Here is a 27,076-nt window from a genome sequence, read left to right as displayed (position 1 = left end):
TGAGTAGAAACTCAAATTAATCACCTTCCCTAACTTCTCCCTACCTTATAATGTTACAACATTAATTCCTTACTTTTACACCATACAGAATATAATATAAATGCAATCCTTCTTTCAAAACTGTTTACATTCTACCTATACCTAAGAGCAAATCTATACTCCTTTTTTGGCACCTCGAATATTTCTGCTGAAGATACACAACATATCAGCCATTCTCATTCAGCTGCACACCCCCCCCCCCCCTTCCAAACTTTTCAAATATTGTCAGCAGCACGACTGTATGTTAAGAAAAACTCCACACCAAAGGTTTGCCCACATCACTTGAAAATGTCCCTTTAATAATAATACACAGAGAAGTAATTTTTTTCATAAATTTGTTCAAGTATGTGGAACATGTAAAATGCATAAGAATCAATATGGACTTCATTAATGTTATATTTATTTATTTTCCAGCTTCATACAAACTGGATGTAGAAGCATAAACATAGTACATTTCTACCATTTTCAACAAAAATATAACCAATATGTACAATTATTGTATTAAAAATACAAAAGGGATACAGACTCCACCAATGTCTTTCTAAAAGACATACAGGTACAAGTAGTATCAAAAGTATGAGGAAATCACCAGTTAATTGTACATTCCGCACTTGACATCACAGAGCGAACTGAGATTAGCAGTCCTATGGTCTACAATTACTTAATGCTTATATAACATTTGTGCAACTTGTGAGAGAGCTAGGGGTTTGTATTTCTATATGCACATGAGGTCCATAGCCTTGAGAATAAAACTGGCAAATAATGCATATTACATGTAAAATTACAAATGCATAATTGACAATGTGATATATAAGCAAATAGACAAAAGCTATGATTACAGGAGAGAGAATTAAATAAAGCATTGACATTTGTTTGATACAGTGAAAAAACACTGCAATTTGATCTTTAAAAGTTGAAGCTATTTACTTTTATCTACTGATCAATATGATCAGCTGAGTTCAATGGAAAAAAAAAAAAAATCCAAGACCAGCAGTTCCTCACATTTGAGTACTACTCGGATTGGCAGCCTTCACTTCTCCGGAGTCTGTGCAAAAACAACACAAAAATAGAGGGGAGGGTCATTTCAGTCATTATAGGGTTAATAGCAGCTGTGAGCAGGTGGTTGCTACACATTGGCCTTCTCTACACATGCAGTGTTCCATGAAGCCATTAACAGTTGTGACTATTTCTGCATTGCAAGGGCTGGCAAATCTAAATGTGTTATTTTTCATTACTTTAAAGGCTGGTTTATCCCCTAATGCCAAAGTCAATAGATGGAGGTTATCAGATCAGTGTTAACAGCTGACACAAGCTGTGACATCCCAACTTGCATTCACTGCAATGTTATCCAGTTAATTTTTCTCTTAATATTACTACTGTATAGCAAAAAAACAATAAAATAAAAATAATATAACTTAAAGGTGGGGTTGCTGTCTGTCTCATTAGAATGGGACACTTTTTTTAGTATGCCATCCTGTATTCTGCAAGGCACAGGTGTGAGACACACAGTGTCCCCTTCCATCACTGGCCAGCTGCAAGCACACATCGCTGCATTTACACCAGACCCAGCTGAGGATGCCCTAGCACTAACATTTCCAAACTTCTGAAGATTCCAGGGTGGGGCACATTAAGAGTGAAGCGAGATGGTCAAGGAAAGGCTGCATCCCATAACCTCTGCCTCCCCTTCTGCCCTGCTCAGCTCTGGGATAAGCAATATTGTCTTTCCAGGAGCTCAGGCTGGCAACCCTACTTACAGGTATGAAACAATACTGTAATTACTATGCAGATGCCATATTTGATCTCCAAAACACAAACATACAAAATCATAACAAAGGCATTTGTAAACAAGCAAATAAGCACTGCCTCCTTGAAGGATTTAGATGCATTTTTCTCTGTGTAGGTTAAAGGCCAAATGTAATTTGACAACTAGCTTATCTCATTATCCCAATGAGACTAAGTGCTAGGATTGTGATTAAAATCTAAAAGGAAGATTTAAAAAAACCCTTCCAGGCATTGGGAAGTGCAGCCAGAGTTAATCATCCTGATGTGATGATCTTGGAGTTTGGAATGATACTGTGTGATGTGGCAGACAGCGACAGTGGTAGCTTGGAGATTGCTGCACTGTGCATTTCAAGCAACACAGTTTGAAAAGTGCCAGGGCGATTTCTTCACAGTATTTCACATGCAAGGGAAGAGGGGACAGAAGGGGGGGGCGGAGGAAGAAGCCCCATGCTGCTTTAAGGCAGGGAAGGAGGCAAATAGGTCCACCATCCTTTAACTATAGTTCCAAGGCTCCTATTCTAAGGACGTCTTCTTGTGCTCTCCTTTAAGGTGGCTCACTCTGGATCCAGAAAAGCCCCAAGTCTTAGACAGCAGAGACTTGTTCATCTTCTGCAAACACAACAGGATAAGGGAAAATAGAATTTAGTTCATATAGAATCAGACTGCTACTGATTGAAACAACCTGTACTGTGCTTATGTGTTTTCCATTTAGTTGTACTAGGTATATATCTTAAAACAATCTAAATACCTGCACATTTCAGGTCTCATGAGAAGTACTCCTTTGTAATTTTTTTCTTGAAGAAATTAAGACAGTTGCTATAACTGAACTAGATGCAGTTCCTTAGCCTGAGGAACACAACAGCTACTCCTGGATACCAAATAGCTTCATAAAGCCATCTTACATTTTTCCTTGAATATATTTGTGATTTATTTAAATTAATATTGCATAAAAATTGAGTGTAGCTTTGGGCATCATTGGTAGAAACAATCAAAACTGTCATGATAATTCTCAAAGTTTGAGGCAACTTGATTAAGGTAAACTTTTTTTTCCCCCATTCTGTTCAACTGCTAAGTTCATCCTGCACATAAAATTTTAGTACCTTAGCAGCTAGGGGGGGAAAGGGAAAGTTAGCCTATCTATCATTAAGGAAAACAAAGCATTCAAACATGTGATTTGGGCACTGCCTAACTTCTGAGCACGTAGCTCAAAAATCCAGCTATGCTTGCCCTCCCTAGAAAAGCAGCTATCATTCCATCTGAGCTAAAACAAAGATAAGAGGCATGGGCAAGCAAGGTAGCAAAAGAGTAGTGGGCTCATTACGTGAAGCAGTTGGTGTGGAAGACTCAGTGTCCAAAGTTTAAGAGTTTCAGGTCGAATGTGAGTAACTATTCAAATAAACCTGATCAACAATGTTCTGTGGGGCATATAGGCAGGTATTCTATAGACCAGGATACTTTTTTGACCATTCAATACTTGGTTAGTGTCAAACATTTGGTATGCTGCAAGCTTTCAGGGCAGGCAGGGCTGTACACGGTGAACATAGGCACTTCCGGAGAAGTTGCCTAAGGCAGCTACTTGATTGTCTCAGATTCAGGTGGACCTAGATTCCAAATTTCAAATTGTATTTAGTAGGAACTGAATTCCTCCCCTTCCAAAAAGTTAACAAATAGCAAGTTATGAAAGATGGAAGAGAGCTCAAATTATGGCAAGAATTTTTATGGCAGAACACATTTTGAAATGTCTGTGAAAGCACTGACCATTTGTGCATGCAGTACACTCAAAATCTAGCAACTAGAAATTTACCATCTTCCTCTGTGGAAAACCCTTGAGATGGATAGTGAGCAAGACGTGGATCTGACTCGTTTGGTTTATGCCACTGAGGTTTGTTCACAGGCCGGCTAGTTGAATGGCCATGCGACTGCTGCTGTGAAGTTGATGTCCCATGGGTTTCACATGTCCGTGCCATCATTCTGGACCTCTGAAGTGCTATATTGTAATCAGGAGGCTTCCTGGTTGGATGGGAACCACCTTCAGCAAACTCAGCAATAGGTATTCCTACGTAACCAGGAGGAGTTGGAGGTGGTTCCCGGTATCGACCCTCTTTCCGTGCTGCAGGAAAAACAGTATATTATTGTAAGAGATAGTAAGAGGAAAACTGCTCAAAGTTAAACAAACATCAACCAACTCAGCAGCCCAGGAAGAGAAAAACTGAAGGATGAGAGTTAGCTGCCACATGGTAGGCAATGAGGTCTTGAAAAAGAAACCATTCAATAAAGTATAGAGTATACAACATACACAGGACATAGCTATTTTTTCCAGTAGTGAAGCATTACTTTAATAAAATTCACCAGATTACATGGGGAATTTATTCAAACTTAGCAACTGAAGCTGTTCCATCAATTCTACAGAATAAAATGTACACTGATCAAAGTAGCATGGAAGACTCATGAGTCCACAGAAGTGGCCACCATCAGGAACAGTGGCATCTCCCCAGATGCATGACTCACTTAATCCTGAAGATGGGCTTTATACCTAAGAGCTCACCTCTTTTGTTTTTAGCATCTCACAGGGAGAAAAAAAAAAATATAACAACAACAAAAACAAACAAACAAACCACCAAAAAACCCCCTACAAATCTTACTCCTTAATGACACATAAGCCACAATTCCAAAAGTTAAACAAGTGGGCTTCATCTTCATACTTTCTGGATGCATAGCTGCCCGCTGCTTACTGTTGTATTATTTGCAAAATTAAACTTTAAAGTATGTCCATAAGAACAATGATTGAATATGATTCTATATAGGAGATAGAAAGACCACCACCTAGTTTGTGGATGTCACTGAGATGCAACAGTTTACCTGAACAAGACTTAACTCCGGGCATACTTAGAAGTTCCCTCTTGCAGAGAACTCAAAGGGAGGAAACAGATTAAGAATTTTAAGCATTTCCAGGGACACAGACCAGATAGGAATGACTCTGTATTTGAGACGTATGTACTTAAAGAAGCTACCTGGGGCTTTGCTACTAAACATGTTTTGTGGGTCTTGCCCTTTAATACATGACCTTACAGCACAAACACAAACACAGCAGGAAAAAATGATACAGACAATTTACTCTTCACACTTTGTCATGCACTGCATATGCACAGTGGTGATGACATCACTCTGCATTGTGCAGCATGGAATTGACTGAAAGGGCAGCACAAGCTTAAAATGGACTGCTTAAAATGCTACTTGGATGACTTTTTAGAAACTAAAAGCAAAGTCTTGGTATTAAAACTAAATCAAATAGTTTCCAATAGAATCTAAGTATTTTTCTTGGACTTTTTTTTCAACTGAGGAAAGCAGCCTGAAGAAGTTCCTAAGAAATTTTATCCAAAGACTTCCAAAAAGGAACTTTGCTGCAGAATAAATTAAGTAGAAGAATTCTACTGAAATACTGCAAGAGATCAATGTCTATTCAGTGCAAAAGAACCATGTAAAAATAGTGACTTTGGTTGGATAGTCATATGCAGAGTTACATTTGCAGGATAGTTAGTTAATAGCACTGAAGTGCATGGAAATGTGTGGCTTGAATTTCCAGATCTTTTCAACATTCTCTTAAGTCTCTAAAAACATACTGGGAAGCAATGCCTTGAGACACAAGTATGGACATGCTTGTTCCACATTCTGGTGGAAACCAAGAGTATCACAGAGTAAAAGAGTGGCATGAACCAGAACCTGGAGTCCTGAACTAAACAGCTTCCTCCTCTTCATAGTTCAGGGATTCAGATCTGCACCCAAGCTTTGAGGCAATGGGCCAGTACTAAGTAATATACTTGGCCAGAGAATGGAAATGCAGTTTATCACAGTCGGCTCAGCATGACCTCAATCTGGCAGGTTTTTTCAGCAGTATTAGCACAAAACGGCTTTTACATAGTTCTTCATATTAACCTGAAGAAAGCCAAAGTGAAGGGGAATGAAAGGAATGAAAGAGGTAAAAATGCAAAGGTCTTGGATGACTCAAGGACTGGGATGCATAGAAGGAACAGTATGAGAAAAATGCTACCCTCTGCCAAAGACACCTTTATATTAATTTATCTGATCTTTTGTTAAATGATTATAAATGTATTTTAGCTCTAATTTCTTAGGAACCTCTTCAGTTTCAGCAGTCCAAAGAAACATCTCAGTAGGTATTTAATAATGAAGTGATCCCATTTTCAGAAGTAAGGAATATTCACAATTATCAGCTAAGTCGTACAGATGTATAAAGTAAAAAGGATTCTAAAAAAATCAGGCCACATTTATTAAGGTATCTAAATATAGAATGTGGAGTCTTGCTGTGAAGAGAAATTCATATTTCAGACACCTTAATACATCAACGTCTGAAAAGAAGACTGTCCAGCAGTTGAGCTAGTTTTTGATGTATGGCAGGCTCTCTTGAAACACAAAGGCACTGCCACAACCGTGAATCAACAGTAAGTGGTATTTTCCCTGGCAATAAATGTACAGTTAAAGGGGAAAACTTGAGAGAGACTGCAAAATGTTTGGTTTTGCTTTAAAAATACAAAAATCAAACCAGACAAAAGAAATGTCGTTTAAAAACAACATGTAGAACCATAAGCAAATGAACTAAAATATTTCACAGTAAACAAAACTTAACTTACCAATAAGCCCCTTTGTATTACTTGATGATACAGCTGTATGAGTGGGCATGGGAGCTGGCTTTGACTCCTCTGCTGGTACAGATGTTATGCTACTGGTTTCAGCTTCAATAGAAACATCCTTCCCACCCCTTCGCTTTATGGTACCTGTATCACCTTCTGAGTCCTCTCCCCAGTAGCCCGTTGAGGATGCCCAACTTGCTCTGGACTGTGCTTGATCAAGGCCCTCCCTACCTTGACTTTGCCTGCCATACTTTGTGCCATGATCAGGGAACATCAGCTGGTCCACATGACTGCCCGAGGCCCACAGTCCTGCCCCATCGGCTGAACTATCAAAATGAGCATGTCCAAAAGGCAGAGTCTCCCAGCTTCTCTGGTGCTGTATTGTTTGGATGTTGTCGTGAGAACCACTTGAACAAGATGTCCAGCTACCACGGCCACTGTCAGCTGCATCCAGTGAAGCTCTGTCCCCCTGATCCTGTGACAGTTCTTCTGCACTAGGTGAAGAAAGCACAGCTGCTGCAGCATACAGGCCTCTGGTCTCTGACAGTGGTGCATATGAGCTAGATGCCCATTAATGAGGGGGGAAAAAGAAAATAGTGTTGGAATCTGGAAATCTTTTAAAAGACACATGAATTCAACAGCAAAATAAAAGCAAACATATTTGATGGTTGCACTAGATGACCTTTAAAAAGTCCCAAACCAAACCATTCTATGATTTAAGGTTTTGATGCAATTTATATTAGGTACTATTCGCATTAACAACTAATTTAATTTTGAGAATGGAACGCTTTCCTTTTGACTCATTCTCAATAATACAAGAACAAAAAAATATTGGATAGATATTCTGATGAAACTTAACGCTTCATTGGAGTAATTTCAAAAAGTAAAAGCTTAATTTTGCAGCAGCCCTTTAAGACAGGCAAACTGCACTAACATACATAAAGGCAAACAGACTGAAAGATGGGGTTTCTACTGCTTTTCCAGCCATGCGAAGCAAAGGATCAAAAGTTAGAAACAGTTTCAGCAGGAGGTGGCTGAAACTCAGGTTTAGGTTTTGGCTTTGCAGATATTTTTTTTTCTGCTTTGGAAACTCTGAAAGCAAACTTCTCCATGGCTCTTGTAAATGGAAATGTATTTTAACTTTAATTTTGAAAACACGTGCTACTTCATAGAGCAAGGATGCTCCCCACAGCCTTTCAGTGTTTAAGTCAGGCTGACGCTATCACTTCCATAGCAGCAGTGAAAACCGACAAAGTGTCACTTTTGTTTAGCACTTTCATTTAGTTTGGCTCCTGGGTTTTGTCCTTCCAGGGCCACTAGCTATGCAGACTGGAACTCTACTCTTTCAAATATTTAAGACATCCGATTAAAGAGTTTGCAAAGCTGAAATACACCAGTTTTAGAACAGTTCTACCATCCACAGCCCCCTTAGGATTAAAAGCCCTGCAACTATTCAGAGGACTGAAGTATCCAAACAGAAGCTCAGAAAAGTAAGTGGAGACTAAATAGGAGCCAGAGCTCAAATTATTTTCAGACCAAGGCTCACTGTTAGATGTTTAGATAACTCCTCACAGCACTAGCTCCTCACCATTAGAGAAGTTAATTATCTAGAAAGTTACCTAGAAAACCAGAAGCCTAATGTGAATTTTAGCTTCTACTTATTGTTGACTAGGAGAAATATTTGGGGAAACATATTTTTGGGGTTAGATAAATATGCCCACTTTTCTATGAAACAGACTGGAAAATTACTAGCTATTTCTATTCTCAGCTTGATCACTGAATAATTGCATGAATAATTTCTCATCTAATCCGGTTAATTCTCCATCTAGAAAATGGGCTAAGATACTAGTCTGTCATAAAGAGGATTACCAAAACAGCACTACTATATGCTGAGATGATAAGGTCTGCTAAAAGTAAAGTCTTACTGCTGTATACCCCATCATGCACTCAGGAATGCAAAACCTTTTCTTGTCAGAAAACGGAGGATTATCACAAAATGCAGCGTTGAAATAGTGGTTTTTAAGAGCAGGGGGGAAAATACTTAAGAGGGACATAGAGAAAGTTACACAAACAAATATACATATACATGTCACATACATACTATATGAAAGTATAACACAAGTAAACACAAATAAAATTCCTACCCTAAACTGTATTGATCTGGTTCAATCATGATTCTTCTATCAATCCTTCCCACACCAAGGTTGGTCTCCACAATGCTGACAGAATGCCTCTGTCTCCTCTCATCATGCAGGGAGACTGGCATAGAGTCAAAAGAAGAATTGCTGACAATACTAGATCTGGAAGAAATTTCACTGTGACCAGAATCTGAAAAGTTATCCACTGTGCCACTAGGAGCCAAAGTATAGCCTGCAAAAGGAATATCATGTTAATCAGACTCTGCAAGAAACCTCCTCAGTTACTGCCAGGCAGCCAGCAATACTGCTACCAGAGTAAATCAAAACTATGACTATATTTACACAGAGGCAGTACTGGAAAAGACAAAGATACATAGCAAAACTGTGTAACACTGTGTATTGTATCTCTTAGTAAGAGGTTTAAGATTGTGGAAACATGCATTCTCCAGGAACCAACTGCTCACTTTCCTGCCTCTCTGCCCTCCTCCCCCAAACATGCTTGTATCTCCACATTATGAAACCTCACCTCTCAAAAAACTGCCTGTATATAAACACTGTCATGAAGGCTGGAAGAAAAGAGATGCCCTGAACAAGATTAATGCTTAAAGTAATCCAAGAGACCCTCTCCCACAGTTTTTCTGTTCTGCAAACCTACGCTTCAGAGATGAACAGCAGATACAACATGAAGGACAGAACGTCTGGGCTGACTGCTTATTTTGTATCTTGGCCGAGAGAAGGCCTGAAGTTTTTTTCAATAATGTTTAAAAAACATATTAAAGATTCTTAAGGCTTCCTTGTGGTACTTGGCTTATTAATTACATTCCCAAAATACAATATTCTATAGCATATATTACCAGAATTATACTTTCATTTGGAGGTAGCATTGACACAGCCAGACTGAGATAAATTCTGCAAACCATGAAATGTCACAGAGACAAATTTAGCTTTTGTTTTAATGTTAAACAAAGTTTTGCTGAATGATCTTGCCAACTAAGTTAAAGATTGTTAAACAACATACAGCTACAAGTAACTGCAGATTTCATCTTTTGCTTTCAATCTACGTGTAAGTTCCACTGATCTATCCCAATTCACTTGCTGCCAGATTTGCCTGAAAGAACACACAGTTTTTGCCTGAAGGAACACACCATGAGCTTCATAGTATAATCAAGTCAGGGATTTTTTTAAATTTATGATCATGTTTACAGCTTGCAATTTGCAAAAATAAAGTACTTTTTCCACTCTTACCCAAGTACAGAATCACAATTCTTTTTTAAGGAAATACCCAGGCATGACCAAATGTATATAAATTCACTCTTTGCCAATACAGTATTTGGGAAAAGTCATCCTGATATCTTAGAAGGACTTGAGATGGTATCACTACATTAACATCCTCCTCCATCTGACCTTAGTAAATATCACTTCAATAGAGATATTTCAATAGAGACATTTGTACTGTAGTGCCATATTCATCTCTCCCCTTTTCAGATCTCTGCTTATCCAATTGGACCTATTTTTCCCCCTTTTGTTTCCATGAGCCCAACCTATCCCAGAGGTCCTTGGTGAACTGCTATCCCTGCTACTGTTCTTCCTTCCAAGAGGAGAGGAGGCACTGGCTAGGTCCATTACTCAGGATAAGGCTTCAGCTGATCAGCACTGCAACCTACCACACTAAGAAAAAGGCTTAGCTATCCATTTGATAAGAAAGTAGAAAAAAAAAAAAAAATAGACATAAGTTTCAAATCCTCACCATCCTGATGCAGCTTAGGGAAAGTTACTGCCCAGGGAAGTCTCCAACCCATTCATCTCTTTAGCATTCTGAACTTCTACAATGGAGACTCAATCCCAATATATATATATTACCATAATGTTACATTGTGTAATTGTTAAACTAAATTGTTATGATATTCTGAAAAAAGAATAACTCAGGAGTTATCTGCAATATAACTATGCCATCATACTTTCAAAGGGATTTTTCTGTTTTGTTTAAACTGCAGGAAAATGCCTCCATTCCCTTCTGTCAACTCATAATCAGAACAACAAAAATCAGTCTTAAAAAAAACCCTTTACAGTCCTAAATTAACTTAAAAAAATAACTCTATGAAGTTGATAAGTTAAGAACTTAGTCAAGAAAGTGTTTAATACTATACCTCAAATAAACACATATATAGTTTGAATAAATATTAATTTATTAGTAAAAAGTGTATTACTGAGCTGAATCCCAAGTGTCTTCAAGGTCCCTGGTATACATAGGTCACATCCCACCCAGATGCATGCAAATAGTTCCTCTAATAGGCTAATGTGCTCAATACAGTACAAAGATTTTCAGTTTCAATCAGCACATCGTTCCACTGGCAGGAAATACTGATGATGGGAATATTTTTGTCAGAAGCAGCTGTAATGAGAGTGACTTACAGCATCAAGTCCTGTATCAGGTGGGTTTATCTTTCCTGGCTTTTGCCTAACCAGAAGGCTTTCAGGCATCCCTGAAATCAGGTTCCTAGGCATCCTTTCAGGTATCCCTGCTGTTCACTACACTTTCTGCCCTCTTGCTGACCATATGTGATAAAAATAGGATCAGCAGTAATTTATGCTGTGTGCCCAAATTCTCTCTCATTAGTTTCCCAGGTCTATGAGCTTCAGGAAATAGGATGAGAAATTTTGCATGTCTAATACCTTTCCTTGGAGAGCTCTGCGGTGACGTGGGAGGAGAAGACAGCTGTGAAGATGCACTTGATATTGCATCTTCAGATTGTTTCTTGTGACGGTCCAAACTTCCTTCTTCAGATAATGAAAGAATTTTCTTTAAAGCTTGCGGGGAGTTAATGCCTTTAAATAAGAATGAATATAAGCAGATGTAAAGTTTAACATAAACACATATTTCTGTTTCATAATGAATTTATAGAGAAGACACCATGCAGGAAAAAAAAAAACTTTTTTTTCCTACAAATTTGCAAGTTTCTGACACCAGCTTAAATGAAGCAAGAAGTTTAAAACCACTCCTGTTTGAAATATAGTGGGTTTTTTCTGCGTATTTGTGAAGCCAGTCTTCCATTTTGGCCACCTAAAAGAAATGCTTTGCCACAGATAACACAATCCAGAGTTGGTGTTGCAGTATACAGTCTATACAATATATAAAACAAGGATATGCATAGTAATGGTTACTGAGAAACTTGAACTAAAATGGTGTTGAATACAAACACAAATCTCATTGGTTAGTGAAGGCAGTAAGAAATGAAAGTGTTCTCCTGCTTCTATTCAGAGTAGCCTATAAACTCAAAGAAAGCTAGAAAGAAGATGAATAAGATTAGGCTTACAAAACAAGACCATCCTGCAGCTGTCTTTCTCCCTTTCATTTTGAGAACTCTCTCTCTACCAGCTTATTCTGGGAAACTAAAGAGTAACAACATCCTGAAGATGATTTATGACGTAAAGATCTAGGGCATCAAGAATTTCTTTTCTCAGGCAACATTTATCTGTCTTTCTCTTCCCCTCCCTTCAAAAATCCACCCTGGGATAGTCTTAAAAGTGAAGTTGGAGCTTCTCTTACAGTTTTGCCAATGTTTGTGATAGAGGTTATTTTCAAGCATTCTACAGACTTTATCTTTGATCTGCTGGATCACAATGCTGCTATCAATAATTTACAGCTGCTTCATCAACATAACCCAGCTTCCAGAAACTTTCCCACCATGAGAGAAAACAGTCTATGAAGCTTCAAAGTCATTTTAAGATTAAAATTTAATGGTAAAATCAACAAAAACTAGATGAAGATTGAATTGTTTCTTGATCTGCTTCTAATGTTTCTCTAGCAGCCTAAGCAGTGCACAAGTAAAATCAATAAAAAGTAAAATCAGAATTAAGCTCTTGTGAAATTCCCATCATGAAACAAGAAGGGCCAGTTACTCTACATATACTTATTAAGAACATTACCATACTTGAAGTAATATTTAAGAAGTTCTTTAATAATGCATCTATGTTACGTACACAGGCTGGGACACAGATCTAAAAGCCAAATTAGATTAAATTCCTCTAAGTCCAGTACCTTTGAGTGACATGCAGGCAGCAACAACTATATAATAACAACGAAGAAAGCACTAAGGACCAGAAGCCAAAGGGAGAATTCTCAAAGTCAAACTTCAGGCCTACATTTCCAACAGGTCCATCAGCTTGAACAGGCCTAAATTTCACATTAAATGTTCAACTCGAAAAAAGCATCAGAATTTCTGAGGTTTCTCACACGGGTCACTAAAAAACTGCCTCAGTGACCAATCCCTTTGGAAAAGTTGAGCCAACATCCCGATAGGGATAGTAAAAAAGGTTTGTTCTTCCCAGCTGCTAGTAACAGGTACATACTTATACTGATTGAATCGACAGGATGCATTCCTAGATTGCTTTCTTTCCATTGCAAGAGAAAAGTACTATGCATACACACTGCATGAACTGGCATAACCTGCATATTATACTAGCAGAAATAAATGTCTGAACCTTACTTGATTAAAAATGTCTCCTTGACAGGAGCAAACAAACTTTAGAGTATTAAACTGAATACTTCATTCCACTTACCAAATGGTGGGAGGTCTTTGACAGGCACTTTCTTGCGAGAAGGATAAAGAGATACAGCAGGAACCTGCAATGCTTGGTTTGCTTTATGTTGCTGCTGCTGCTGCACTTTCTGCTGGATGCCTGCCCGGGGAGCCACCGGTGATGTTTCAGACTTTCCAGATCGCTTATCTCCTGTATTCTTCGGCACTTTGCAAGAAATGGGAGAAACCAAAGAATCACTACTGGCTAAAAATATTATGGGAGTTTTACTCTGACTGCACAAAGTCCTCTGATTAATAATTAAAAAGGTGCTCAAATACTCATACAACAAATGCAGTAGGATGTATTTAGAGAGAAAAGATGAAGCAGAAAAGAGGAGGAGATTTAACTCCATTTCAAAGAAGAAAGAACCTTTACTCTTTCTCAAAATAAAACTTTCATAAAGTTACTTATTGTTATAGTTATCAAAAATACATCCAGAAGTCACATGGGGCTATCATACGGACTTCAACTGATTTAGAATTGATATATAATTCCTATTTTTGCTACCCTGAAGGAAGGAAAGGGCATAAGATACAGCATTTCCTCAAATCAACAAGAAACCGGTTTCCAGCATAAAGTCTCCCTCCACTACAACCAGGTACAGGCCTCCAGGTGCCTCTGAAACATCTGGACATAAAGAAATCCCCTTTCCCCCCCTCAAGGCCAAGACATCCAGGATGACCATTCCTGTTCACACCAATAATCTGAGTACATCAGAACTGCAGAGAAACTTTTGGATCCTCCATACTCTTTGTACGGACAAATCTAAAGGACCCTTGTGCACTTCAGCATGATACCATCTGAAAAGCCTCATCTCCTAAATAAAAATGCTGTCTTTCTATATTATTAACCTGCAAGGTGAATTCCTTAAGATTCATAGATGTTTAGTGCTTGCAAGTGATTAGAAACATTATTTTCCACCTCATTGTCTAGTTACTGTTTCAAATTACTTCTTCTGTGAAGAATCAGAGGCATATTTAATAGTTTCCTTAAATTCTGTAACAAACGACAGTGCTCACATGTGTTGGTGGCTGGCTCACACTGCAGAGACAGTGTCTGGAGGCACTCTTCATCCATTTCCAGATCCAAGTTTGAGAGATACTGCTTTACTTTCCGTGCCATCTGAGCATCTTCATACAGTTTTTTAGCATTAAGGAAGGAGCTGCGACGGACCCGCTTTTTATGACCCCCGGTTTGCGCAACATCCAGCACTGCTGCATTTGTACTGCCTTGGCTGAGAGACCTGGAGTGAAGGAGGGGAAGCAAAGAGGGGAACAGTATGACTTAGTCCAACACAATATCACTTGATAAACTTGAAACGTGCAAAGGCTTGCATGAATGTCAGTCTATGGTCAAAGCTTACATGCCTCATTCCAGTAAGTCAAACAGCTATAACAGATAGAAAGATGAGGGTCAGGAAATCTTTTTACTTGCTTACAGGCACTATTTTAATTACACAAATAATTTAACCTATTCTACTCCAACTAGGCAATATCACTTCACACATCTAGAAAAGCATTCAAGGTAGCTCTCTCATGTAAGCCAGCTATGAAGATTGGAGAATTAGGAAAAGCTCATGCAGTAAGGCAATGCTGACAGAAGACTACAGCTGAGGTTTGAATTTATATACATACCGAGATAGCACTTTCAAAGCTTTCTAAATACTTTTCAATCAGACTGTATACAATTCAATTTTACAGAATTGAACTTCCTTGACACTTGCTAGGTTGAAGACAGCTTTTTGTTAAATAAAATTATCAGCTAGTTCATGATGAAATAAATGTCAGGCACATTTTAACGTGTATATGCCTATGTGAAAGCTATGCATTGTTCCTGCATAAGAGTAAAAATGATGGCTGAACTGAAATATGAAAATAAGTTACCTTAGCAGATACTGTAAGTTCTAGCTTTTGTATTTGATTGTGACAATTGCTTATTAGGCATTAGAAAGGTAACTGCAATTTTCAGCTGTTATAACTTAGCCCTTTTATGTCTCTCTTACTGAAAGTCGTTCCTTTGGCAATTTAAATTGGAGGTGGGGAGAAAAACACTCCACTCCTATATAAAGCCACTTATAAATAATTGATAACTTTTGTGTTTTAACCTCAAAAGCAAAAGCACTCCTGGATTAAAATGTGTTGTCAGTAAAAAAGGGTTAACAAAAGGAAAAAAAAAAGTTAAAAGCACCAGAAAATTAAAGATCGCAAGTAGGAAACAATGCAAATGGTAAGGGAAGAATGAAGGTCTGTGTGTGTTGTCTCCAACCACTTACCCCAAACTCCTCCATTTCTTCTTCCTGCAAGTGAGAGCCAGGAAGAGTAAAGCATGGGTTTAAGAAGAGACAGAGAAAGATCACAAGCTCGGAAAGAAAAAGACCAGACCTCAGGACAAGCAGTTCTGGAAGCCCACAAACATTAAAAAGAGCCTTAATTTGGGCATAAAGTCAGATATTACAAACTCTTTCAGCTCAAATTAAGAAAAAGAGTATGCAATAAGCTGGTCTAACATGAAGCCAAAGAGCATTCACTCCACGTTTTCCAACTCTACTAGCTGGCACTGTTTCAGATACATTCCCACTTCTTCTAAATCAAATTGATAAAGCTGGCAGGCATCAATATTTCAAACAGACTAATTTATATGTGTTCAAGACACTACCTCCCCCTCCCTCCCATTAATGGAATCTCATGTTTGTGAAGTAACTGGCAGCTAAGGAATAAAGACTTTTAAAATATATTGATAAACACAAAATGTAATGATTTCTCCAGTTTTAGAACACCACATAACTTTGGTAAATTGTTAACAACAGAGAAACCTCATACTGCTCAAATACAACATGGGGCACTTGGACAGCACCTCTTGCTGACACCTAGCTTTCACTCAGCTGGGAAAAGCTCTGCCTAATACAACACACTAACCTCGTTCTAAACATTAAAGCAGGATCCATGTTCACAGACGCCATGCGACCAACATGGCGTATCTCCTTTGCAATCATTCTCAGCTTCTCAAAATTGACCAAGCCCTCCACTTTCGAATCATTTCCTACAATCAACAATTAATAGCATCAGTTATTAGGTAGCAAAGTTAGTTTTCCTTAACTGCCAAAAATGACATATTTTTGCTTTTACCTTCATGAAGGAATGTAAGGTCTTTTTTGATAACAGGAAACAGGGGGATAATGGGAGGCTGTAGGTTTTGGCTGTTAAGAACATTACGATATTTTGCCATATTCCTAGATGGATCAAACAAGTCCTGTAGATCTTGAAACAGTTTTTCATACTTGCTTGGAAGCTTTTCCCAAGTAGTTCGGAGCCTTGCAACAGGTGCCAAATTCAGGCCACTTGAAACAAACAAAAAAAGTGCAAAAAAGTTCAAGAACAATAGAAAGAAACAAAAACTCCTAGGAAAGACTGCTTAAAATTTTGTAGAGAAGAAATACCATATAGCCAGAATAGCATAGTATAACAATGTCAATAAAGTAATAGAAAGTGAAAGCTTCCCTTCCCAGTGTGTATTACAGAACAGTTAAGATACTTTTTATAGAAGTTATAAAAACTGGAGATATCTGCATGATGTAACCATAAACAGAGAAAAGTTACAGTTGGATTAGTAATTAAACCTTATAGAGAGTAGGCACTTACTCTTATTACTTTGGAACAGTGCCTGAATTTGATAACAATATCTAGGCATACCTCAGGATCACCACTTAGTTCCAGATTACCAGGCTGGAGGAAAAAAACATCTTTCACCTCCATAATGTTTAGGTAGTGACAGCACAGTGACCCATCTTCTTGCTGTAATAATCCATATTACTTTATTCTGTCTAGATCAAACTGTTATAACAGACTTTATAAATAATTTTAGGTTACTTTGCAGCTGTAGCTGGTACAAAAATTAGGGTTTTTTCCCTTAAATGGCATTGCCTGTCTTGCTATGCATTTCTACTTATACGAAAGTTTGGTACCTAGAATTTTCCTTTCATTCAAGCTTTTTGCTAGCAGGCTGGCTGCTGTTATTCCTCATTGAGATCAGCTGAAATAGCTATGCCAAATCTCGAGATTTTTATGTCTCAGAGATGCCTCCTGATTATCAGCATAGATCCTTGACTGTGGAACTTTATACATTTGATTGAATGATAATCAAAACCAGTGTTCTGCCGAAAATGCATCACAATCTGTTGATTGAATGTGACAAGGGCTTTTGCCAGAGATAGTGATAAAATTATAATTTTAATACAATTTAATCAAGCTTTTTTATAAGAGACAATATTTAAGGATTATTTTTTTTTACATTCCTTTTGTCTAACTTGGAAGACTCTAAAGGAAACGTGTTTTTAGAAATGTGTGTAAACACACACATTAAAGTTTCCTTTTAATTCCAAAACTAAGAAAGGTTTTCTGTCTCAGATTTTCAGTACTTTTTTATTCTTATCCAAAGATCTTATTGTCAGCTTATAAGATAGCATCGTAGCCTGCTACTGACTATACCATCCAAGTAACCAGTGATATGAAGAAAACCAAAGTTAACATCACGTTTTAATGAAATGAAGATATGGGGAACTATGTATAACATTATGAGCTCCCTTTGGGAAATTAACCCAGTAATTTATGACAAGGTCATTATTTTTCTTCATATAACTGCCATTTCTTTTGTCTTTGTTTTTAAATAAATACAGTAGTTTCTGTAGCACCACGTTCACCAATGACTCTTGCCTCACTGTCTTGAGCAGTAAGTACCTACTAGTAGCATTCCAAATAATATTTCAGCAAACATTTCAGTGTCAAGGTCAGATTACTGGGAAATGTCCACCTTACTGGATTGCCAAGTGTTGATGTTAGCAGTATAAATTGGTTTATTCTGTTAAATACATCTTTTTTTGACTGATATAAGCAAGACTTTGTTTTTTACTTGGAAGTAAAAGTATTAAAGGACAATACCTAATGATGGCAAACATCGAGTTGAAGTTCTTGCATTCTCTGCAGTGTAGTGCTATCTTAATGAAATGCTTAATGATCTTCATCCTTTTCAGCTGGTTGGTTTCTCTTAGAATCTCAGAAGCCACCCAGAATGTTTCTTGATTTATCACCTCTTCAAACTTTTTTAGATTAGTGCAACTTGTTTTTGATTTGAGTTTAAACAAGTCATCGATGTATTCTGTGGGTTCAATATTACGGAATAGCTCAAAGTTTCTCATGGAGAGTTGGGTAGCCACCTCAACAGTACTGAGCTGTAGTAGGGAAATTTGACTTTCCCTCAGTAACTCTTGAGCATCTTCATCTGAACAGAGAGTTTCTGTTTCCATGTTGTTCTTCAGGTAATATCTGTAAAAACAAAATTTAAAAAGACACTAGATACAATACACTCAAATACTAATGAAAGTTACAGTAATGATCCAGTTGGAATTGTAGAATAAATTTAATTTCACCATGTTCTAAATATTACTTAGAAACTGTAAACAACCAGTTTTTTGTTAAGAAAAGCAACATTAATAATTAAATAATGCTTCTGTTACGAGGATTTTGACTTAATAAACTGGCATTGCCAGCTTTAGCTCACAGTCTCCAATCTTACCTGCCACTGAGCTGTATCCTGTCAGCAAGCTTGGATAACTGATCAGGAAGCCTCCTTTGCTTGATCACACCCTCAGGTGTGACAGACACTTCACATAGTGAATATGCATCAGGGGTTGCAGTCAGAGCAAATTCCCTGATAGCCTGGATTACCACTTCTTTTGCTGTTGTGTCCTTACTAATCATGATGTAGCGACTTTGCTGATCTGCCTTGAAAACCCTCAGGACTTGATCTGGTAAGTCTGGCAAAAGAAATTATGCAATTTAGAGAAGAAAAAAAAATATATAACTGTGTAAAATCATAGAACAGTATCAGTTTTGTTGAGTCTAACTACTAGCAGTTATTACTTCAGAATCATTGTTTCACCTCTCATGCTTATGAAACAGCTGCTTTTTTGTTCAGTTTGTTGAGGTTTTTTTAATGGAAGACTAGTTCTATTAACAACAAGGAAAAGAAGTTAGTTAAGGTATGATGGGGCAAGCTGCAAAAATATGTTAACATTTCCAAAGTTAGAAGAAACAAACTAATGAGCAGTGTGGTTTCCACAGATGTTGAACCCTGGTAGATTTCATGTAAGTTTGAGAAAAATCAAGGACACTCAACAACACTATCCCATACATTGACATAGAAGTTTAAGGAAATAAGGGGATAGGAGTGTCAATCTTCCTAAGAATATTTTTAAGATAATAGATTCATTTACTTAAGTCTGACATTCAACCACAGTGCCACACCCAAGAGGAAATCACATCCATGTAAGCAGCTAGGAAGATGCAAGCATAATGGCCAGCATGTATACACAAATAAACTGCAGTAGTGTTAATGCATCCAAGCACTTGATTATAAAAAAAATACTGTCCTTGATACATTTAAATCATCATAATAAATGTGTAACAGACTGACAACTTAGGCTTTATTTCTTTGTCCCAATGTGTTATTAATTAAGATTGAAGCAGCCAGAGACACAAACCCACATAATTTACTTCCACATGTATTATTGCTTCAAGTGACTGATGACAGAAAACTTCCAGTAAGAACCTACAAGGCAGCTCTTCTTAGGAACTCTGGAAAACTACCAGCGTAGCTCCAAATGTTTGCTTTGGTATTTCCATAAGCCATTTAGAATACCAAATCCACATGTATTTACATATTTCCATTAATGTATTGAAATTTAGCCAATTCACCAACTGAAGTTTGATTGTTATCATTGTATTATAAAAAAAAAAAAAAACAACAAAAAAAACAAGAAAAAGAAAGAGGAAAAGAAAAAAAAGAGCTAAAATTGTACTGCTATTTACCACTGGAGTTTTTCACTTAGGCACTTTTACCAACGAGGACTTTCAGTTAATTTAATTTCTTGTCTCTGTTACAACCAACCTCTTCTTGTTATGTGTGGCATAACATCGGGTCATTATTCTTTAAGGTTAAAAATATTCTCTTTTTTTTAGATCAAAGTTCATATGAACATGAAAATATATAATAAAACCCTTCTGAATCTACAGCCAAAAAAATGATCCTTATTTAAATAAACAAAACTGAAGAAACAGCTGCCAGATGAAAATATTCACTTAGATACAACCACAATCTTTTTTTGACAAGACCTGAATGCGAATAGCATATATTCAAGTCACTACAGAAAGATCTATTCAGCAAAACTTATGAAAAAGAACTAAAATTAACTTCTTCCCATTGCTGTTGCATGTCTTCAAAATAATAATTTGGAAAGCATGAAGATAAATCTCTCTGATAAGAGTTGATTTAGATGCCACGAAAGTTGTTTAGGCTTAAATATATTACTTTACAAATTTCCTGCAACTAAGCCCAGAACTTTTAACTTCAGAGACACTGTTAAGCACCAGTCTGCTCTCTAGATCTTGCTGCTTCTTGCTGTTACAGAAGCACTTGCCACTCAATTAAATGTCATGAAGGTGAGGAGCTACTGTGCACACTGCCAAAGTGGGAACTTGCTTAACACTCCCCAGAAACAATTGTTAAGTGCAAAAAGAAAATAACCTGCTCTGCTGTATCACTGAAGGCAGTATGAAGAAATGCAGAAAGCAGCAAAACCAGAAAAGTATTATCTTTGTACTGTACTTCACTGTCTAATTTCTGAGGCTGCATACCTAACAGAACTGGTAGCAGAAGCATTACACAGAATACAGAGGAGTCTGCCAGCAATGGAAATGATTACAGCTATAGCATTGGTAACAAGAAATTCAGCACAATAATTTTTAAATAAAACAGCACTTGAAGAGAATTGTAATCACCACCTTTCACTCCTTTTCAAAAAAGGAAAGTGGAGTGGCAGGATGAAGAATGCAATGCTGTATGGTAGGAATCTAGTCCCTTAGAAAGCTTGTGTGGGGGGGGAAAAAAGGACCAGTGACTGGCAGCTCATCATTACTGTATTATTTTGACTTCCAATTGAATAGCAAAGACAGCATAAGAGAAAAGAAATCAAAGTGCTATTGACTCTTTGAACATGTAAAAATAAACCTTTAAAAGTATATTTGAAAAAGCCTGAGCAAATCAGAAGAGAAATTAAAATGACTCCTTGCAGATTTCAAGCTGTTCTCATTTTCTCCTCAAAGACTACCCTTCCAAAACAGCAAGTTGTTTTATTTTCTTTCCTGAGGGATATTCCCCAAAGCCTCAAAGGATGACTGTTCTACCACTTTTCTCTTTCTTCTCCAGTGCATTCAATTTCTTGCAAGCTGCCTCCATCTCCATCTTTAATTTAGTCCAAGGAAATAAAATAAATTAAAAATGCTGGCTTTAATTTTTTTCCAAGTCTTAAAGGATACAGAGGTGTAATTCAACTCTTCTATGTACAATGGAACCTCCCCTAACGCCTGTAAGCTATATGATTTTTTTATTTCAGTCCCCCCTCCCCGCTCCTTCTTCCACAGAGAAAAAAATATACCTGTGAATTATTTGAAAAACATTCAGTGCATGGACATTCAGACAAATTTTAAGAAAAAAAAAAAAAGCTTTTTTTAAAAAAAATAAGAAAGCACTAATTGCTTAATACACTTTCTATAAAGATAATGGAAAACCTGCTACAATGCTGAAGCAGTGGCATTGCATCATTATTTATCTCCTTTCCTGAAAGCAAAAGGCAAAACGTAGAACACTATTTATTAAATTTTTCTGAACTCCATCTGTGTTTGAAGGATCTTCAAGACCTGCAATGCCTTTCCTTTTCAATTAATCAAGTTTGAGCTGTATGAAACAGCAAAGACCACACCTGTGAAGTTACCTAGTTCCTGTGCTCAGCATTAGGGGCACATTAATTACGTAGGTAAACGGCAAACCGGAGAATGGAATCTTCAGCCATTTATAGATGAAGTGCTGATTAAAATTTGGGCTCTCATTGATTAAGATTATCTTTAAAGTTTTGTACGGTACTCATTAGATAAAATATAAACCAAATACCCATCTTCCCTCTCAGGAGCAGTCTTAGACACTGGGACAAAAATCACACCCTGCCTTCTTGTAGTCTTCTCTAGCCCTTAAAATCCTGAGATGAAGTCATGCTCATTATGACAGTTTCAAGTGTGATGACTGCAACCAACTTGGCCAGTATGTGGGCTAATGCTTAAGCACCATTCCTTTAGGTAAGGTTTGAAATCTCTCAGGCTTAGAAGGGCACTGAATTTTTGGTTCTACTTTTGAGAAACACTCTAAAGATTAGACTAAAATAACCAACTGTCTGCACAGCTACCATCACCATATCCTCCTTCAGCAGCTAAGTTTTAATAGCAAAGATTTGGATACTTAACTCAGAGAAGGCTTACTGCTGAGAATCTTCCTCCAGCCAGATAAGAGCCCAAATCCCAACACTGCCAGGAGCTCCAGCTAAACCCTTCTCATAAGATAAAGCTCTCAAGTTTCTCATATTCTTCCCCTTTTTCTCCCTCACTCGCCCCCATGCTTTGCTCCTCTCTGCTATATTAAAATCTATTTCAGAATGGAATTTTAAATCACTTTCAATACACAGAATTTAACATACAGCTGTAGGCTGGGGTGACTAACAGGGAACTTGGAAATTCTGTCTCTTACAGATGTAGTACATTATATGTCTGTTCAGAAAAAAAGTGAAACCCATGTCCCGTGTCTCAGTACAAGCCCTTTCACCTTCCTGTAAGTTCATGATCTACTGTGCTATTCGAAAATACTGCAGCCTTGTGAAGACTGATCTATCTGGACAAATTATAAAATACCAAGCAAAATAAGTTTTCACTGGCCAAGAATATCCAATGAGTAAGAGGCACTCTGTATACAACATACCTGAAAAACAGACGTCTAATAAACTCAGGCTAAGTATATTGCACCAAATGTTATAAATTCTAATGTATTAATATCTGGCTAATCTGTGGGTAGCAGCATACAAGTTAATAAAAACACAAATGCATATTCAGACTCTGGAAGTCCAGAAACTGAAAAGATCAATGAAAGGAATTTAAACAGTCAAGAACGGCAACAAAAAAGGATCCTTACCCGGAGTAGTATTGAAGTCTAGGATGCGATGATGAGACTGCAGTAGGTCAGGATTACTGGATGAGAGGGTTCCACTGACAGGTAAAGCAGGAGGAATGTGCTTCGTTTGCCTCAGTCCCACGATGCTGTCATCCTGAGACTGGCCAATTCCAATGTCACTGCAAACAGAAAGAAGTAAAATCAGGACTTACAGTTAGAGCTTGAACCATGCAAGAGGGATGCAGGGACATCTAATGTCTCTAAATTTTCACTTTCAATTGTTAGCACAGTAATCACTATTTAGAAGTTAAAATTCCCCAGACAAAAGTGCTTGCTGTCTACCTTTGTAAACAGCACCCATATGTCCACTCAAAGTTATTAGATCTGCTTGCTCACACTGCCTGAAGATCATAATGTTCACCACTAAGCTCTGAGGAGCTGCCAGGCTCATTATTTTTTGACAATTTCTCAGAGCAGCCAAGATCTTCACTCAGAAGATGGTATATACCTCATCATTCTTGCACCACTCCATCACTTGAACCTTGCCTAATACTGCTGTTATGCAAGACCTGAATTTTACAAGTCTTTTACCCCATCACAGACAGGATTTGCAACTCTACCTCAGGATGTATTGCAGCCATACAATCTAAGATCAGTAGTGCTAGAAGGATCAGAGACAGAGCTAGCATCATACTATAGTAGGCACTAATTTGCCAATTGCTTTTGAGTTCATAATAAGCAAGTGAACCAGAGCAACTGTTACAGGATGGAGCTGGAGCTAGTCATCGAATTTTATATATACACACACACATATATATGTAGAATCCAATCTTTCATAAAATACTCTGTGGGTGTAAAATTTTGAGCAGCAGCCACTACATAAAATGAAAATAATTAAAAATTTAGCAACTATAGACAAAGCCTTTTTAAAAGCCAAGCAAATCTAAATTGTATTTACATATGGAAATAAAGCATAAACCAGAACTTAGATTTCATTGCAAACTGCTGCAGCTCTACAAAGTCAAACTACTAAATGATAACAACAAAAATAACCATTTGTACCCTAAGTTTTGGCACTTAGGCTTTTGTCTAGGGTTGTATCCATCCTCAGAAAACCTAAACAGAAGTAATTAAAGGCCTGATAATTATCCCTGTTGAGCTGTTACAGTACAAGCATCCTTTTGTGCTTATCAATAAATTAGGTTACCCAGTACACTTTTGTACTACTTCTTTAAGTGCTATGTTTTAAGAGAACAGTACTCTGGGAAGCTAGGACAGTATCTCTGGGCTTTCAAGGAACAATTTTAATAACATAGAAAGCAACTACTTTGTAGAGGGCAATGCAGCTCAAAAAGGGTCAGAGGGGTATATCTGTATGATGTGTTTGGGTTTCCTCATTGTTTTGAAAAAAAAAAATTAAAATTACTCTTTATTACCAAAATGTTTTATGAAGTGTAAACCCCAAGCTATTTAGAGTGACAGAAACACTTAAGTCCACTGAAAAAAAGAAGTTATTGGATTCTCTATCAGAAGTCAAGCTGAATCTGAGTATCTGCATTTCTGTACGTCTACATAAAGCACAAAACGCTGTGACAAGCAGTGATGTTCAACTCCGCACACAGCAGCGTTATGCAAAGCCACAAGTAAGTCAGTCTTTCACTACAACTCAAACCATTCCCAGCAATCGACGTCTTTCAAGTAGGAACCACTCCACACACAAATAAAAACACCCACAAAAACAAGTAAACAAAAAACCCAAGGCCTCCAAACCTCAAAATGTTTTCTAGTGTTCTTAAACCACTAAAAAGTGTATTTCATAAATGCACCAGCCCCAGTATTTTCTCTAAATTCAGATCAAAAGAAGACAATGTGACCCTCCTCCTTATATTTGTAATAGTTTCACTTGCATTAAGTATTTCTTTTGCAGTTTGTTAGTTTTATATATTCTTATACTTATCCTGTGTATCATGACTGAAGCAGCTTCAGTAAAGTGGATCAACTGAAAAATGTTAGGTTTAAAAAAAATAAAAGTAATGTTTCTAATATTCTTCTTGATTTTAAGTACTCAGATATTACATAGGAAAGCATTTCTCTTAGACACAGTTTATTTTTAAAATTTAAATCAAAATCTCAGTGAGTTCCAACTCATGCAAACAAGAAACGAACCCCAGAATTTTCAGATACAAATAGCAACACTAGAAAACTCCAGGTCCCGTGAAGATCAACTGCCCCTGATAGTAGATAAGATATTTTGTTATACCAGTGAAAAGAGATTGTAGTTTTAAAGGAAATGCATTTCCACTGCTTTCTGTACACATTTCCCATGCAGGGAGATAACATTGACTAAGATAATCTTTCCTGCTGAATGACAAACAGGGTAGAATGGAAAATGGACTGGCAGATGTGACAGAATGCTTCATCCTTCAAAATACAGTATAATGTGCATCCCACTGCAGGGCTGCAAATGGAGAGAGAAAGGGGATCTGCTTCTTCGTCTGGGATGCTGTGCCATTGACCAGGCAGAACGTTGCCAGAGATAGAGGCGAGGGCTGTGTCTACTCCTTATTTGGAGTAACAGCCTACAGACTACAAAGCCATTCCACATTAGATGGGTAAAGAAAGCAAAGAGCTCAAGTGGAGGCTGTAACCAGACCCCCCCCAACTTCAAGAAATGCCCCAGTGGAGAAGGAGATTTCCCAGTAGAAGCAGACAAAATGGTACTGTTTACTCAGGTTGGGAAGTTACTTAACATTATTGGACTAAAAAGCAAGACTGAAGGAAGGCATTATCACCTGCTCAAACTGATGAATCTTTGATACTGATTTAATATCTCAGAGAGCAGACAAGCTCCCTCTAAGAGTGACCTCATTCTAGTTTAAAGATTGCTTTCATCTGAAAACATTCTGGAGGCACTGAAGACCTTTGCAGTATTCACATTAAAAAAAAAAAAAAAAGTGGACAGTTTTACCACATAAGCTAGCTGACTCATTAAGTCTTTAAATACCTACTTTAATGAGTAAATCAGGTTTTTCTTGCCTGTTGATTTTTTGAATTTAAAAGCATGTAAAAATAGGCAAAGTCTCCTAATATATCAACCACTAGAAATTATTAGGAAGAACAAGATCTAAGTTCCTACACAATAAGGAAAAACAAGCACAAACAGGAAAGTCTACAGCTACACATCTCTACGCAGAAACCATGCAGACACAAACAACTGAATGTCAACAGGCTTTGCAGAAAAAATGCTATATATAGCACAAGAAGTAAAGCTAGGAAAAGGAAAGGAAAATAGGTCAAGTGTACTGTTTTTCTGAGTCTTACCCAAAGAGGACCCTGCTCAGAAAAAGTGAAAAAAAGGAATCAAAGAAAAAAAGAAATCCAACAATAAAATTTTTTGCAAAAACTGTGAACAATGGTGAACAATGCAAGAAAATCACAGCCAACAGCATGCATAGCTCAGAGTAACAAACATAAAAGACCAGTGAAATAAAAGAGAACATTCTAAAGGCAAACATCATAAAATAAGGATTTACAGATCCTCCTATACTGAAATGTATCTGCATCAATTTAATATATCAAAGTAATGGATCTTAATTCTTATTAATTGAACCTTTACATTACTAACATTCTATTTATGTTTCTGAACAGTACTATTGCTTCCATCAACCATTGCAAGCAAATCTGCTTGCAGAGTTACTCTGAAATTAATTGCCTGAAATGCTTCCACTAAAAAGTCCTCTTAAAAAGAAATCTGTATATTACATGAAACATATTTATGCCATCAGACTATCTAGAAATCTATCTGATACCAGGAGCTGCACTGTTAGTAATCTATGATTGTTCAAA

At 37.3% G+C, this 27,076-nt stretch overlaps 1 protein-coding gene across 9 annotated transcripts in view; it reads right to left on the bottom strand.

Annotated features, from left to right (window-relative positions):
• Positions 1-307: 307 nt before the first annotated feature.
• The window catches only part of RAPGEF2 (Rap guanine nucleotide exchange factor 2), a 189,447-nt gene continuing 162,678 nt past the window's right edge, over positions 308-27,076 (bottom strand). For 5 of the 9 annotated variants that reach the window (XM_051617216.1, XM_051617217.1, XM_051617221.1 and 2 more), the window contains 13 exons: positions 23,252-23,409; positions 18,755-18,995; positions 18,121-18,504; positions 16,312-16,523; positions 16,102-16,225; positions 15,459-15,482; positions 14,206-14,429; positions 13,166-13,351; positions 11,279-11,431; positions 8,612-8,837; positions 6,468-7,027; positions 3,626-3,931; positions 308-1,084 (listed from right to left, as the gene is read on the bottom strand). In XM_051617216.1, coding sequence (XP_051473176.1) covers positions 1,038-1,084; positions 3,626-3,931; positions 6,468-7,027; positions 8,612-8,837; positions 11,279-11,431; positions 13,166-13,351; positions 14,206-14,429; positions 15,459-15,482; positions 16,102-16,225; positions 16,312-16,523; positions 18,121-18,504; positions 18,755-18,995; positions 23,252-23,409 — 2,845 coding nt within the window. In that variant the 3' untranslated portion in view covers positions 308-1,037. Of the gene's footprint in view, positions 2,431-3,625; positions 3,932-6,467; positions 7,028-8,611; positions 8,838-11,278; positions 11,432-13,165; positions 13,352-14,205; positions 14,430-15,458; positions 15,483-16,101; positions 16,226-16,311; positions 16,524-18,120; positions 18,505-18,754; positions 18,996-23,251; positions 23,410-27,076 lie in introns of all 9 variants that reach the window. The other 4 variants (XM_051617218.1, XM_051617220.1, XM_051617223.1 and 1 more) reach the window with 2 other exon arrangements.

The sequence above is a fragment of the Apus apus genome, chromosome 4 (assembly GCF_020740795.1).
Source record: "Apus apus isolate bApuApu2 chromosome 4, bApuApu2.pri.cur, whole genome shotgun sequence".
In the NCBI taxonomy this organism is placed as follows: domain Eukaryota; kingdom Metazoa; phylum Chordata; class Aves; order Apodiformes; family Apodidae; genus Apus; species Apus apus.
Note: the sequence above shows the minus strand (reverse complement) of the source record. Positions and strands in the feature narration are given on the sequence as shown.